The sequence below is a fragment of the Scyliorhinus torazame genome, chromosome 19 (genome assembly GCF_047496885.1).
Source record: "Scyliorhinus torazame isolate Kashiwa2021f chromosome 19, sScyTor2.1, whole genome shotgun sequence".
Classification (NCBI taxonomy): Eukaryota; Metazoa; Chordata; class Chondrichthyes; order Carcharhiniformes; family Scyliorhinidae; genus Scyliorhinus; species Scyliorhinus torazame.
In genome coordinates, this window is record NC_092725.1 from 94,727,409 (window position 1) to 94,744,496 (window position 17,088).

At 49.9% G+C, this 17,088-nt stretch overlaps 1 protein-coding gene across 1 annotated transcript in view; it reads left to right on the plus strand.

The window, feature by feature from the left end:
* The window catches only part of slc17a8 (solute carrier family 17 member 8), a 124,540-nt gene that overhangs the window by 67,786 nt on the left and 39,666 nt on the right, over nucleotides 1–17,088 (plus strand). The window contains exons 6-8 of the mRNA XM_072484832.1: nucleotides 10,492–10,578; nucleotides 13,558–13,700; nucleotides 15,988–16,137. Coding sequence (XP_072340933.1) covers nucleotides 10,492–10,578; nucleotides 13,558–13,700; nucleotides 15,988–16,137 — 380 coding nt within the window. The remainder of the gene's footprint in view (nucleotides 1–10,491; nucleotides 10,579–13,557; nucleotides 13,701–15,987; nucleotides 16,138–17,088) is intronic.

Consider the following 17,088-nt stretch of genomic DNA (forward strand, 5'->3'; position numbering starts at 1 on the left):
CTTTGAAGTTGTTTTATCACAGCCAATTTCATTGCCCTTTAACTTTTTCGAGCCTCTGTGCGTGCTTAGAAGCCAAAAAAGCTTTGGACTGCATTGTTTACGTTCAATTTCACCGTCTATTGCCGTTCACAAGCCTCTTGATTGACAAGTCCAAGCAATTTCAAAGGAAGGATAATCGTTGTTTATTTATGCAGTTCTATAGGGGTCCAATAACTCTGAAGTGTTTTCTCTTTTGAACAGGTATTATTTTTAGCCACAGTTTTTTAAAAGAGGCTGTGTCTTTGTTCTGAAGAGTTTCCTAGAAAGACCAAGTACAGGGGCAGCACTTAGACAGAGCATCTGTCTGCAGAGAGAACACTTACACTTTCTTCTTATGGATCATTGATATTGACATGCTGGAAGATTCCCACACATCAACTGAAACTTGACATGCTGAAAGACAGTTTAATGATTTTCAAGGCTTACAGGTGTGAAGACCTGCCAAACAACCCCCATCCCAGGGAAAACGCCTAACCTGAGCCCCTCCAGCTCAGCCCAACCGCTCCTCAGCATTATGGAGGCAAGTTTAGGGATGGTATTCATCTCCATTCCATCTCTTGGAGTGCAAGGGTAGGGCCTGAGGGAGGACTGAGGAAGGAGGGGACCTAATGGGACTGCGGGAGGGGGCTCAGAAGAGGATATTTGGTGAGCCCATAAAGAGGTGTTGCTTTCTTGGGTGGGTGCTTGTCAGCAATTGAGGGGGGCTTGCCAGCAATTTCTAAGAGCCATTGAATAACACGTCAACATTGCTCCCAGTGCCAGGGAGAAACAACCTCAATTCCACACTGGCAGGAGCACTTAGACTTGAAACAGGAGAATTACACCCACAATGTAATTTAAAAAAAATTTTGTCCTTGTTGCTTTGAATATTTACCAGGGCCTGGCCATTTATTTTTGACAATGTTGCCTCATTGTTGGGAAAATCCTTGGCTTGAAAGAAAGGCATTTTCATAGCATGCCTCATAAACTCCAGGGGCGGGATTCTCTGGGGGCGGCGGCGTGAATCCCGCCCCGCTGCTCCGACGCCGGCTGCTGTATTCTGCGGCGCCGGTTCTTGGGTGGGGCGGGGTTTACGGCACGCCAGTCAGGGGCTGTTGGCAGCGCCCCCCCCCCCGGCAATTCTCCGGTCCCCGATGGGCCGAGCGGCCGTCGTTTCCTGGCCAGTTCCGCCGGCGTGAAACGGACATGGTCCATTCCATCATGGCGGGACCTGGCTTGGAGACTGGCTAGGTGAGTCCTCGGGGAGGCGCGTGGTAATCCGGCCCCGGGGGAGGCCCCCACGGTGGCCTGGCCCGCAATCGGGGCCCACTGATCTGCGGGCGGGCCTGTGCCGTGGGGGCACTCTTTCCTTCCGTGCTGGTCTCTGTAGGGCCCCACCATGGCCGGTGCAGAGAAGAGCCCCCTGCGCATGCGCAGGAAACACGCCGACCAGTCGGCGCATGTGCAGAACCACGGCGGCGGTTCTGTGCATGCGCAAACTCGCGTCGGCCCTTCGGCACCGGTTGGCACGGCGCTAACCCCTCCACCGCTGGCCTAGCCCCCGGGCACCTTCCGGTCGGCCCGACGCCGGTGTGGTTCGCGCCGCTCTTGGTGCCGGCGTCGGGCCATCCGGCCAGTTCCGGGAAAATCCCGCCCCAGATGTTCCAAAATGTTTTACTGTCATTGAACTAGTTTTGAAGTATGGTCAATGTTGCCATCTAGGAAATGTGGCAGTCAATTTGCACACAGCAAGCTCCCGCAAACAACAATGAGATAATCCGGTGCAAACTCCTTGTTCTTCCAAATCGTGGCGAGGGGTCTTTTGCTCCCACCTGAGAGGGTTTACCAATTTGAACATCTCACCCAAAACACAGCACTCTTGACAGTTTGGCACTCCCTCCGCACTGCACTAGGTATGTCAGCCTAGATGTTGTGTTATGCTCGAGTCTCTGGAGTGTAACTAAAACCCACTGTCTTTGGTGGCATGGTTGCACAGTGGTTAGCACTGCTTCCTCACAGCTCCAGGAACCCGGGTTCAATTCCGGCCTCAGCTGACTGTCTGTGTGGAGTTTTACCTCCCTGTGTCTGCCTGGGTTCCCTCTGGTGTTCCAATTTCTTCTCGCAGTCCAAAGATGTGCAGGCTAGGTGGATTGACCGTGCTAAATTGCCCCTTCGTGTCCAAAAGGTTAGGTGGGGTTACTGGGTTACGGGGATAAGGTGGAGGTGTGGGTTTAAGTACGGTGCTCTTTCCAAGTGCCGCTGCAGACTCGATGGTCCGAGTGGCCTCTTTCTGCACTGTAAATTCTATGGTTCTGACTCAGAGGTGAGTGGGAGTGCTGTACCCATTGAGTCATGGCGGACACTAAAATGATGAACCAGGACATCTGTCTGTGCAAACAGTTTTGATATAATTGTGGAAATTAATTAGAATGGGCACTCAAACTTTACCTAGGACTCCCTAGGAATGATCTCATGTCACCCATGAATAGAAGATTTTGGTTGCTGAGCTGTGAGGCAAATAAACCAGCAAGCTGATGATGTTATCAGCTCTGTCACTCCCAAAGCAGCAATCTGACGGTAGGTTGGGACTGCACAATTAATTTCTAGCCCTGCTCTGAGTAGACAATGCAGAGACATGTGGTAAATGTTCATTTAGTAACTGATATCTGATGGGAAAGAACACCTGTTGCTATGGTAACATATTAATGTTGCCTCATAACGGAAGTTTTTAATATAGACCTGCACATTCAACAAGGAGCAACTTCCAATATAATCATCTTGGTCAGATTAGCCAACAATGGAAGTATTCTGATGTTATGAGCTACCAAGTTTAGACATTTAATATTCTCCAGTGCAATTTTGAAAATGACTCTGATGGATATACAGACTGCACAAAGCTTGGCAAACATCAGAGGCAAAGACACCTCTTTTCACCAACAATATTGAGGCGCCAGGATGAGAGACTTCAGTTGTGTGGACAGACTGAAGAAGCTGAGTTTGTTCTTCCCTAGATCAGAGAAAGTTAAGAAGATGTTTGATAGAGGTGTTAAACATTCTGAATGATTTTGATAAAATCAATAAGGAGAAACTGTTCCAGTCGCAGAAGGGTCCTTACCCAGAGGACAGAGATTGAAGATGATTGAGAAAAGAGCCAGTGTTGACATGAGGGAGCTTTTTTTAATACAGCGTTGTGAGCGGAAGACTCTGCCTGTAAGGGCGATGGAAGCAGATCCAATAGGACCATTCAAAATACTTCAATGGAAATGATAGCAGGACTATGGGGAAAGCTGGGTGAGCGGAACTAATTGGGAAATTTTATCAAGGAGTTGGTACAGACACAATAGGCTGAATGGCTTCCATAGAATCCCTACACTGCAGCAGGAGGCCATTTGGCCATCAAGTCTGCACCAAGCCTCTGAAAGAGCTCACCACCCAAGCCCACTCTCCCACCCCATCCCAATAACCCCTTAACCTAATCTGCACAGCTGAAGGGGAAATTTAACATGGCCAATCCATCTAACCTGTACATCTTTGGAATGTGGGAGGAAACCAGAGCACATGGAGGAAACCAGAGTACCCGGAAGAAACCCACACAGACACGTGGAGAATGTGCAAACTCCATACAGTCACCCAAGGCCGTAATTGACCCCGGGTCCCTGGCGCTGAGACAGTGCTAACCACTGTGCCACCGTTCCTTGCCTCCATGCCTCCTTCTTTGTTGTATTAGATCATAGAATCCCTACAGTGCAGAAGGAGGCCATTCAGCCTATTGAGTCTGCACTGACCCTCCGAAAGAGCACCCTACACATGCCCACTCCCCCACCCACCCTGCCGCATCCCTGTAGCCCCACCGGGACACCCGTGGACACTAATCGGCAATTTAGAATGGCCAATCCACCTAACCTGCACATTTTTGGACTGTGAGAGGAAACCAGAGCACCCAGCGGAAACCAACGCCCACATGGGGAGAACGTACAATCTCCACACAGACAGCCATCCATGTCTTGAATTGAACCCAGGTCCCTGGTGCTGTGAGGCAACAGTGCTAACCACTGTTCCATGATTGTAAAAGTAAACCAGTTCATTTTATGTTGAATAGAGTGGGATAATAATGAACAATTATACTAATTTATGCTGTCAGATTGGAGATTTACTCAGTTCTTCTGTTCGGTGGAACATGTGAAAAATGGGGTCTTGTAGTGTTCCGGACTGGTGACTGGTGCCTTATCCATCCACAGGAGATTGAAATTTTAAATTCAGTTTTAAAATCTGCAAATAAAAGGCTGATCTGGGTGAAAGCTATCATGAAACTGTCAGTTTGCCGAAAAATCCAATGAGATCACTAATGTCCTTTAGGGGAAACAAATATGCTATCCTTACCCAGTCTGGGCGTATATGTGACTCCAGTCTCAAACCATCTTCGTTGATTCTCAGTCGTTCTCTCAAGTGGTTACTCAAGTCTGTCGAAAGCACCACCAGCACTCAAGAAGAAGGCCAACCAACAATGCCTCCTCAAGGACAATTAGGAAATTGCAGCCTTGTCATTGATGCCCACATCCTGAGTATAAATAAGAAAAATAAAATCCTGTAAGACCCCATGAGCACCAGGACCCATTGAGTTTGTTGACCGTCCATTGTGCAGTTATCACTTGAAATTTGCAAGTGAACTTATCCCAGGTACTGGATATGAGGCTAAAAAGTAGAGCTGGCACATAAGAAATAGGAACAGGAGTAGGCTATACGGTGTCAGAAGTCTGCTCTGCCAATTAGCTAAGGCTTATCTTCTACCTCAACTCCACCTTTCTGTCTAATTCCCATATTCCTCATTTGCTCTCCAGTTCCTTTTGAGGCTAAGAATCTGTCGAACATACTCAATGTCTGAGCATCAACATATTCGGGATAAAGAATTCCAATGATTCACAACCTTCTGACTGAAGATATTTCTCCTCATCACAGTCCTAAATGACCTTCTGCTTATTTTAGATTGTGACCCCCCCCCCCCCCCCCCCCTCCCCCCCACTTCTTCACCTCCACCTAGTTCCAGACTCTCCAGCCAGAGGAAACAGCCTCTCAACAATTACCTTGTCCGTCCCTCTCAAAATATTATCTTTCAATGAGATCACTTTTCATTCTTCTGAACTGCGTGGAGTCTGGTTTAGGGGCTGGTTTAGCACAGTGGGCTAAATAGCTGGCTTGCAAAGCAGAACAATGCCAGCAGCGCGGATTCAATTCCCGTACCAGCCTCCCCGAACAGGCGCCGGAATGTGGTGACTAGGGGCTTTTCACAGTAACTTCATTGAAGCCTACTTGTGACAATAAGCGATTATTATTATTATTATTATTATTATGAGTCTAGAACCATTCAACTCAATCGTTCACCGGAGGATAACCCTCTCATCCCAGGAATCAATCACACAAACATATCAATTCGGAGTCGGCCATTCAACTCCTCAAGTCTGCTCCACCATATCCAGTAAAAACAATCCAGTGAGCCTTTGTTGTACCCCCTGCAAGGCAAAGAATATCCTTTCTGAGTGGACACTAAAACTGAACACAGTACTGTGGTAGTATGCATTAGGGGTCATGTGGGACTGTGAAGCCGTGATGTCATTGGCTGACAGATCCCGGGTCCTGGTTGGCTGTTGACCTCTAGCTCCGCCCTGAAGGCGGAGTATAAGAACCAGGAGTTCTCCCCCGCAGGCCAGTCTGTTACTGAACTGCGGGGAACAAGTCACGCTTAATAAAGCCTCATCGACTTCATCTCTATTCGTCTCTCGTGAGTCTTTGTGCGCTACAATTTATTAATCGTGCTTAAAGGACTATGGAGCTCAGGATCATCCCGGAATGCCTGAGGATCAGCCCACACGCAGTGAACTCAGCAGCAGTTTTCAAACACTGGCAGACTTGTTTCGAGGCCTACCTCAGAACGGCCCCCGGCCGGGTCACAGAAGACCAGAAACTACAGGTCCTGCACTCGAGGGTAAGCCCGGAAATTTTCCCTCTCATCGAAGACGCAGAGGATTTCCAGACGGCGTTCGCAGCACTAAAGAGCATCTATATTCGCCCAGTGAACCAGATCTACGCACGCTACCAACTCGCAATGAGACAGCAAAGTCCCGGAGAATCGCTGGACGAATTCTACGCCGCGCTGCTAATTTTGGGACGGGCCTGCAGCTGCCCGCCGGTAAACGCGATTGAACACATGGACATGTTGATGCGCGATGCTTTTGTCGCAGGTATGAACTCTCCCCAAATCCGCCAAAGACTTTTGGAAAAAGAGTCGCTGGGACTCTCAGAGGCACGGGCCCTTGCAGCCTCCCTGGATGTAGCTGCGCGAAACGCCCGGGAGGAGGGGCGCCGCCATCTTGGGACCCCCCAGCCCTGTGCGACACATGGGGGCGGCCATTTTGTCCACCCCCGCCGCCATCTTGTGACACCCCAGCCATGTGCGATGCATGGGGGCGGCCATTTTGTTCACCCCCGCCGCCATCTTGGACGGCAACAACGGACCCCAGTGTCGACGGCTCCACGGGGTTCGAGGAAGACGCTCAAGCACTACGATCACATCTGGCCTCAATGACGCTGGACCAAGCACGGCCCCGGACGCTCCAGACGACGACAACAACGGTGCTGATAAACGGGCATGAGACACCATGCCTGCTCGACTCCGGGAGCACAGAAAGCTTCATCCACCCCGACACGGTAAGACGCTGTTTTTTGACCATCCCTCCCAGTGCGCAAAAGATTTCCCTAGCTGCAGGATCCCACTCCGTACAGATTAAAGGCTTCTGCATAGTAACCCTAACGGTGCAAGGGAGGGAGTTTAAAAACTACAGGCTCTACGTCCTTCCCCAACTCTGCACGCCCACATTACTGGGATTAGACTTCCAGTGCAATCTGCAGAGCCTAACCTTTCAATTCGGCGGCCCAAAACCCCCACTCACTATCTGCGGCCTCACAACCCTCAAGGTTGAGCCCCCATCCTTGTTTGCAAACCTCACCCCGGATTGCAAACCCGTCGCCACTAGGAGCAGACGGTACAGCGCCCAGTACCGGACATTCATTCGGTCCGAAGTCCAGCGGCTACTGAAGGAAGGCATAATCCAGGCCAGCAATAGTCCCTGGAGAGCACAGGTGGTAGTAGTGAAGACAGGGGAGAAGCAAAAGATGGTCATAGACTATAGCCAGACCATCAACAGGTACACACAACTAGATGCGTACCCTCTTGCCCGCATATCCGATATGGTCAATCGGATTGCCCAATATAAGGTCTTCTCCACCGTGGACCTCAAGTCCGCCTACCATCAGCTCCCCATCCGCCCAAGTGACCGCAAGTACACAGCCTTCGAGGCAGACGGGCGATTATACCACTTCCTAAGGGTCCCATTTGGCGTCACAAACGGGGTCTCGGTCTTCCAACAAGAGATGGACCGAATGGTTGATCAATACGGGTTGCAGGCCACGTTCCCGTATCTCGACAACGTAACCATCTGCGGCCACGATCAGCAGGACCACGACGCCAACCTCCAAAAATTCCTCCAGACCGCTAAAGCCTTGAACCTCACATACAACGAGGACAAGTGCGTTTTCAGCACAAACCGGCTAGCCACCTTGGGCTATGTAGTGCGCAATGGGATAATAGGCCCCGACCCCGAACGCATGCGCCCCCTCATGGAATTTCCCCTCCCTCACTGCTCAAAAGCCCTAAAACGCTGCCTGGGGTTCTTTTCATATTACGCCCAGTGGGTCCCCCAGTACGCAGACAAGGCCCGCCCCCTAATACAGACCACGACCTTCCCTCTGTCGACAGAGGCTAGCCAGGCCTTCAGCCGCATCAAAGCGGATATCGCAAAGGCCACGATGCGTGCCATCGACGAGTCCCTCCCCTTCCAGGTCGAGAGCGACGCCTCCGATGTAGCTCTAGCGGCCACCCTTAACCAAGCGGGCAGACCCGTGGCTTTTTTCTCCCGAACCCTCCACGCTTCAGAAATCCGCCACTCCTCAGTGGAAAAGGAAGCCCAAGCCATAGTGGAAGCTGTGCGACATTGGAGGCATTACCTGGCCGGCAGGAGATTCACTCTCCTCACGGACCAACGGTCGGTAGACTTCATGTTCGATAATGCACAGCGGGGCAAAATTAAAAACGACAAGATCTTAAGGTGGAGGATCGAGCTCTCCACCTTCAACTATGAGATCCTGTACCGTCCCGGAAAGCTGAACGAGCCGTCCGATGCCCTATCCCGCGGCACATGTGCCAACGCACAAATTAACCGCCTCCAAACCCTCCACGAGGACCTCTGCCACCCGGGGGTCACTCGGTTCTACCACTTTATAAAGTCCTGCAACCTTCCCTACTCTGTGGAGGAGGTCCGTACAGTCACAAGGAACTGCCACATCTGCGCAGAGTGCAAACCGCACTTTTTCAGGCCGGATGGTGCGCACCTGATCAAGGCTTCCCGTCCCTTTGAACGCCTTAGTCTGGATTTCAAAGGGCTCCTCCCCTCCACCAACCGCAACACATACTTCCTGAATGTGGTGGGCGAGTACTCCCGCTTCCCCTTCGCCATCCCCTGCCCTGACATGACAGCGGCCACAGTCATTAAAGCCCTTAACACCATATTCACACTGTTCGGTTGCCCCACATACGTCCACAGCGACAGGGGGTCCTCCTTCATGAGTGACGAGCTGCACCAGTTCCTGCTCAGCAACGGTATAGCCTCGAGCAGGACGACCAGCTACAACCCCCGGGGGAACGGGCAAGTAGAGAGGGAGAACGGCACGGTCTGGAAGACCGTCCTACTGGCCCTACGGTCCAGGGGCCTCCCAGTTTCACGGTGGTAGGAGATCCTCCCGGACGCTCTCCACTCCATCCGGTCGCTACTGTGTACTAGCACTAACCAAACGCCTCATGAGCGCCTCCTTGTCTTCCCCAGGAAGTCCTCCTCTGGAACGTCGCTGCCGACCTGGCTGGCGGCCCCAGGACCCATCTTGCTCCGAAAACATGTGCGGGCGCACAAGTCGGACCCGTTGGTCGAGAGGGTTCACCTCCTCCACGCGAACCTGCAGTACGCTTACGTGGAGTACCCCGACGGCCGACAGGACACGGTCTCCCTGCGAGATCTGGCGCCCGCCGGCAACACACGCACCCCCCCGACACCAATCACCCCCTCCCTGCCACCGGCGCACCCCGCCACCACCCCCTTCCCGGGAGGATCGGTCCTCCTCCCAGGTCCAACCAGAAGTGAAGCTGAAGCAGAAACCGTAAGGCTCCCGGAGACGACAACACGGGAACAAGCACCACCACCGGGGCCGAGGCGATCGACAAGGACGACCAGACCGCCCGACCGACTCATGGCATGGATGTAACACTACAATGTTGTGGACGTTAACGAGAACTTTTTTTCTTTTCCCCCTTACGACTACTGTAAATAGTGCAAAACAAAAAAAAAACCCTGTACATACTGTGATGACATGCAAAAGTTTTCCTCCCAGGACCAGCCTTGTAAACCCCTACCACCATGCAAAGCACCACCCCGCCGGGTTCATTGTTAACAAGGGGTGAATGTGGTAGTATGCATTAGGGGTCATGTGGGACTGTGAAGCCGTGATGTCATTGGCTGACAGATCCCGGGTCCTGGTTGGCTGTTGACCTCTAGCTCCGCCCTGAAGGCGGAGTATAAGAACCAGGAGTTCTCCCCCGCAGGCCAGTCTGTTACTGAACTGCGGGGAACAAGTCACGCTTAATAAAGCCTCATCGACTTCATCTCTATTCGTCTGTCGTGAGTCTTTGTGCGCTACAAGTACTTCCTGTGTGCTCTCAACAAAACCATGTACAATTGCAGTAAGATTTACTTACTCTTGTACTCCAATTCTCCTACAATAAAGGCTCAATAAATACCGCAATATCCTAATTTCTTGCTGTGCCTGCATGTTAACTTTTTGTGTTTCTTGTACAAGGGCATTCAAGTTCCTCTGAATACCAACATTTTATAGTTTTTCACCATTTAAAAACTATTCGGTCATTCTAATCTTATTTGGATTGGAGGGGCGCGTTGGGGGCCTTGGAGATCAGGACACTATTTAAAATGGCGTTCCAATCTCTTGCTATACTGAGAATTCTGGCGAGCAGAGCTCCTTGGTGTAGAAAACATGCTTTATTTAACCTGAGTGGCATTGTATAGCCATGTGTTATGATCGCTCACTATGGGACTTTGTTCCCTTTTAGTTGAATCGCGCCCAACATTCATGGAAAGATATCTTAGGTGCAGCACAGTTTCACCTCACTGCATTTATAAAGAAGAATTGTCTTGCTTTGATTCTTTTGTCAATTATCTCAGAGCTGTATTCTCCGATTACTGATGCTTCCATCAGTGGAAACAATTTCTCTTCTGGTAATTGGGCACATTGTGCAAAGCTTGTGCCTCTGAGTTCTAGCTGACTGACTCTCATTGTCCAATTCTATGTTCTACACAGGTTCTTACGCAGGGGCTGTTGTGGCAATGCCACTCGCAGGATTGTTGGTCCAGTACAAAGGCTGGTCTTCTGTTTTCTATGTTTATGGTGAGTCCCCTTGAAAGAACCCAGGCAAATCAAGATGTTACAATTTTATTCAAGGTACCATTGTTGAGGAATTTACCCTCAGTGGGTAGTGAGGCAGGGGATAAAGGTGGCTCCATATTAAGATCATAGATCACAGATCATAGATCATAGAATTTACAGTGCAGAAGGAGGCCATTCAGCCTACAAAATCTGTACCGGCCCTTACAAAGAGCACCCTACGCGAGCCCATGTACCTACCTTATCCCTATAACCCAGTAACCCCCCCCCCCCCCACTTAACTTTTTTGAACACTAAGGGCAATTTAGCATGGCCAACCCACCTAACCCATACATCTTTGGACTGTGGGAGGGAACCGGAGCACCCAGGGGAAACCCACAGAGACACGGGGACAACGTACAGACCGTGACCCAGCCGTGAATAAAAACTGGGACACTGGAGCTGTGAAGCAACTGTGCTAACCACTATGCTAACATGCTGCCCAAACTGGGTGTTGGGACAGATAAAGATGCTGGGCAGGATTCTTCGGTTTCGAAACCAAGTGCTCCTGCCAGTGGAGAATCAGGACTGTGTCCTGCTGGTGCGAGGCGCATCACCCAGGTGGTATTCACATATCTTTACTGTGCAAAATTATGCATAGCGGTGAGCATGCCGGTCTCCCTGGACGTCTCTCGGGTCACCATTTTGAATGGTACCCCAGTCCGAGCATGCAGAGACAGACCTCTCCTCCCCCCACAATGCAATCGTGGACCACCACCCCTACCCCGCTGACAAGGGGAGCACCCCCAGCTCCTCATCAAGGAAGGGCATCCCCCACCACGGGAATAAAGGGTCACCCACCCACACAATGCACGCATGAGAAGGTGACCCGATCCCTCACAACCGAACCCCCCCGGCCTCCTTCCCCAGCTCCCCTCAGTCATTCTCTTCAGTGTCCCCCCACCCCCAGGCTCCCTCTTCAGGCCCCACTCTCTGACATCCTTATTCTGATTGACAGCTGCTGGCCACTTCAACATGCTAAGTGCTTTTTGTCATTAGAAAAGAGGAAATGAAAGTCCTTAGCATTTATGATGTTTAGAAACATTGCTTCGGATCAGATGTATTCAAGCATGAGGGGAAATATAACTATGCAAATCTCCTGCCTGTTCTGTTTAAACCATTAAGCTGTCAATCAAAGACTAGTTAAAGGCGCTGTACTATGAAATTGAATGGATGTAAAGCATTTCAAATTATCTCAGAGAATTTTAAAGTTTTGCAAGTGTTGTGGGCTTTTTAAGAAGATTCTGACACTTCAAAAAGTAGCATTTTGAAAAGCATAGGGTAGAAGGAGCAGATATGAGGAAAGGGAACGTCTTCATGGCTTGAATCTTCAATCAATTGTCTGATCTGCTCACTGGCTGTCAAGCAGAGCAGTTCAGTGTCGGAAGGCTACTTCAAAGTTTAAACAGGTCAGACAAGGATGATGATGACCAGACGGCTGCCTGAGATCACCATGCTAAGAGTGAAATTCAGGTTTCCCAGTGCTGGAAGGGGCAGTGCAGACAAGGGACCCCATTCCAGGGGATGGGATCTCAGGGCTAACCCCTTAATCACAGCCTGAGCCCATGCAACTGCCAGGATGCTTAAGGGAACCCCCCTCTCCAACCTGGCAGTGGAAGAGGGACCCATGAGAAATGGGCCGACCCCCTTGACCCCCTCAAGGTTCATCACACCAGGACAGCGCTGGCCAATACTTGCACCAAAGCCTGCCTTGTGGAGTTCCCACTGGCAGGGTTGGTACATAACGGAGGGGTGAAGATTCGGGCCACCAGCCGTTTAATTGCATTCAAATACATGCATATGGCTGTTTGCATGTTCTTGCCAGTGCAGGGTGGGAATCCCGCTATCACCGGTGGGACGGACTGGAAACTGAGGACAGGTCTGCCGCCCTGTGCTAAACACGTTTTTGGGCCAATGAGGGATTCTCTGCCCTATCGGGTTTCCCAACCTTAGTGACGGAGAACGGATAATTCTGCCTCCTATCTTTGGGTTCAAAGGGAAGATGGTGGTGTAGTGACATTGTCACTCGGCTAGTTATCCAAAGGTCCATGCTAATGCTCTGGGGGCATGGGTTCAAATCCCATCACGGCAGCTTGTGGAATTCAAATACAATTAATAAATTGGAATTAAATGTTAGTCTGAGTAATGGTTACCATGAAACCATTGTCAATTGTCGTAAAAAAACATCTGGTTTACTAGGGAAGAAAATCTGCCATCCTTACCTGGTCTGGCCTACATGTGACTCCAGACCCACAACAATGAGGCTGACTCATAACTGTCCTCTGAAATGGCTCAAATGTCCACTCAGTTCAAGGGCAATTAGGGATAGGCAACAAATGCTTGCCTTGCTAGTGATGAACTCATCCCATGAAAGAATAAATAGAAAGAGGGCCAATGTTATAAGATCTGCCCTCTGGTGTTCAGCTTCACTAGAACAAGAGCTTGTGTTGTAATTGCTACCCATACAAATGGGCCCATTCTGTCACCTACTCTGGGATTAGGGTTAGGGTGCAAAGCAGTAACTCACCAGATCCTCTTCAACAACAGCACCTCAACCTGTATGCTCCACCATCTGGATCCATTATTGGCCTGGAGATATCGATGGGCCAAACTGGGTAGGGATGGCAGGTTTACTTCACAGACCTTGCTGACAGTAGCCCAAAGGTGAATTCAAATCCTACCATCCATGAGGGTAAACTGGATCTTCATCTGATATAGGGCAGTGCAGCATTCCCATAGTAGACGTACCAGCCTGAATTTAATTCAGTGCGGTGAGACTTGAACTTACAATCTGGCTGAGAGGTAAAAGTGCCAGTAGCTGAGCAACGACTGACACCTGGCTGTCTGGGTTGTCCGTGCTGAGTTAAACTGTGAAGCAGAAATATAACTTCGCAGGCAGTTGGCTGAATGTGATGCAGTAACTTCTCTTTTCCAATCTTGCAGGTATGTTTGGAATGATATGGTACATATTTTGGGTGCTCTTTGCCTATGAGAGTCCAGCAAAGCACCCGACAATAACAATTGAAGAGAAAACATACATCGAGACCAGTATTGGGGAAAGGGCCACTCTAATAAGTGCAAACCAGGTGAGCTGACACGTCCAACAAAAACTCAGTCATGACCATCCTGGGATGAACCGCAATAATTTATATAGTACCTTTACTGTAGTAAAATGCCCAAAGACATTTCGCAGGAATGTAAATCAGACAAACTTTGACGCAGAGCGGCACATCGAGATGTTAAGGCACATGACCAAATTCCCAGTCAAAGTGGTAGGTTTTAGGGGGCATCTTAAAAGCAGTTAAAGGCGGAGAAGTGGAGAGATTTAGGGAGGGTATTTCAGAGCTTAAGGCCCAGATAACTAAAGGCATGGCTGCCAATGATGGAGTGGTGGAAACCAGAAATGCTCAAGAGGCCAGAATTAGAGGTGCGGGGATGTCTTGGGTAATTGTAAGAGCTGCTGGAGGAGGTAATAGAGATTGTGATGATCAGTGCGGCGGAAGAGCTCAGTTACAGTTTTCCTCAGTTTTAACACTCTGACCTCTGGGCCAGTAGTTTCTGAGGGTGATTTTAACTTTGGACAATGTGCCAAACGGACACTGGCACTGTCAGAAGGCGCTGCCAGGGTGCCATGGGGCAATGCCCAGCCTCAAGTCTCAACCTGCGGCCTACAGGGACCTCTGCTCCCCCAGGGTGGTCTTCACGACTGGTTTTCATTTTTGAAACCAGTAGAGATTCGCGCCGGTGTGACGTCACGCTGCCAGGGAGGGAACATTCCACGGGGCCGGATGCTATGGTGTAAAGCTGATAAATGATATTTAAATGCATGTAAATTTATGAATATCAGGTTCACGCCAGAAGATATCAAACCGTGATTCTCTCCCACACAAATCTCGTTATGGCCCATGTGCAAGATTTAACAACCATAACGGTATTTACACCCACGGCTCATGGACCAGAGAAGTCGTGCCCAAGTCTCCCTCTATAATCTAGGTAGGCACTTCCATGCAATACTATCTGTGTTGTATCTTCATACACACTTTTTTCCCCCTTTGGAGAATAGTACAGAAGTGTTGGAAAGATTAGCAGGTTGATTATCAATTTGTTTTCTCCACATCATGAATGCTGCTTTCATGACCAACAAGCAATCAAGTGGGGCTTGAACCCAGGACATCTGGCTCAGAGGCAGGGATACTACCTTTTGAGCCACAAGACCAGCAGTAGTGCAAAAGCTTGTTATATGTTGCGTTTTATGCCTTGCTAAGAATGCTGCCATCCTGATACATCCAACGGGCGAGACCTTCCGGCTGTTCACGCAGGCAAGATCTTCCAGTCCCGCTGATGGCGCACCCCAGCTGTAGGTATCCCAACAACATGGGGTGGATTTTATGGGAAATGCCACTTACAGCAGCGGGATCAGAAGATCCCACCGCCGGCCAAATGCGGGCTGCATCCCGCTGCCGACAAACACGCCGTGGGAAGGCCAGAGACTCGTGCTACTTGTGCGTAGCTGGCGTCATCCTCCAAATAATCTGGAGTGCGCAAATCAGCACCCATTTGCATTTTAAATTTGTGAGATCATTTGAAATTTGGTATTCTTGCATTTCTCCTGATGAGTGCAAGATGAAAAGCTTCAACAACATGTCTCCTTTTCAACAAGATTCAAGTTCTGTATCACAAAGTAACTGTAAAACCCAATGTAAGTAATAATGTGTTTGTAAATAAGCAAGTGGGCGGCACAGTAGCACTGTGGTTATCACTGTTGCTTCACAGCGGCAGGGATCCGGGTTCGATCCCCGGCTTGGTTCACTGTCTGTGTGGAGTCTGCACGTTCTCCACGTGTCTGCGTGGGTTTCCTCCGGGTGGTCTGGTTTCCTCCCATAAGTCCCAAAAGACGTGCTTGTTAGGTGAATTGCACATTCTGAATTCACCCTTAGTATACCCGAATAGGCGCCTCGGGGATTTTCACAGTAACTTCATTGCAGTGTTAATGTAAGCCTACTTGTGACACTAATAAAGATTATTTATAAGTACTTCAGTACTTTGTGCGATTGAAGTGTGGAGTAGTGCTTAAGTTGCGGATCGTGAACAGTTCCGCCCTTTGAAATGGATTGTGTAGGGCAGAATAATTTAGAGCTTCAATCCATGATGCATAATCCAACTGGGTGGAACTCGCATATGGAGCGTTCCTGTAAAATCAATGCATTATGTCTGAAGATTCTAGCCATTAGTTTTCTTTGTTTTCCAGAGTTTTTCCTATTAAATGGAAACTATTCTTGTTATATTGAAACTTCGGTGCCAGAGTACCAACGTTGGTTTCTCATGTTTCCTGATATGTTGAGACTGACTGCGCCCATTCTGGTTCTCTCCCAGAAATTCAGGACCCCCTGGTTGAAGTTCTTCACCTCCATGCCTGTTTATGCCATTATTGTGGCCAATTTCTGCAGAAGTTGGACCTTCTACCTACTGCTCATCAGCCAGCCTGCCTACTTTGAGGAGGTTTTTGGTTTCCCAATCAGCAAGGTAAGTGAGAGCATGAGATAAGAGGCACTTCTCATATCCTTTTCCTATTTAGAATTAATTTACTGCTGGGAGTTGGGGCAATTCTTCGGCCACGTTGCGCCTGGTGCAATTCCCGCTATGTCGGGTGAATTCTGGGAGAGGCCCATAACGGGATTTGTGCCGTGCGCGAAGCAGCTTCTGATGCTCCCATGCTCCCCCAGTGGATGTAATCTGGTTCATGTCCTCGCTGGGCATGCACCAAATTAGCATATTTAAATCCTCATTTAAATATGCAGGATCTATTTTTAGGCAACTTCTCCGTCTCCTGCAATTCTCCAATATGAAGCCGGCGCGAATCATTACTAGTCTTTACAAACGAAGACCAGGGGCGCAATTCAGCAATTCAAGTTAAAGTCCGCTTTTGGCCGTATTTAGCGGAACGTTTCTCGGCGGCTGCAGCGCCAAGAAACACCCGCTATTCAACGGCAATTTGCCATTTTTCTGGGCCTCGGCGAGTTCGTCTCCATACAGGCTGCACTCCGTGATTTCCTGCTGGCGAGCGAATGGCTATTCGCAGATTGGGACACCATTTTGATTGGCAACCCCAATGCTCCCCCCCCCCCTTCAGACTGCCCCCACCCCCCACACACACTTTTTGAACCCACCCCCTCACACCCCCAACCTTATCAACCTTATTGCCCTCCAATTGGCAAGGCCCCTCCCTTGCCTAAACCCTGGCAGTGCCACCTGAGCACCCTAGATCTGAGCCGGGCGCAACAGGATTGCTGAATTGCGCCCCTAATGTGATGACCATGCCATGGCGATCAGGGGCCATTGTAGCCCCAGCGAGTTCGGCGACATGCTGATCACTCCCCTGGCACCCTGGCAGTTCCAATCAGGTTGCCATGGGTAAGTGTCAAAGGGCACTGCTATGAGGCATGGCCTGAAGGGGGCTGGGAATTTGGCAATCCT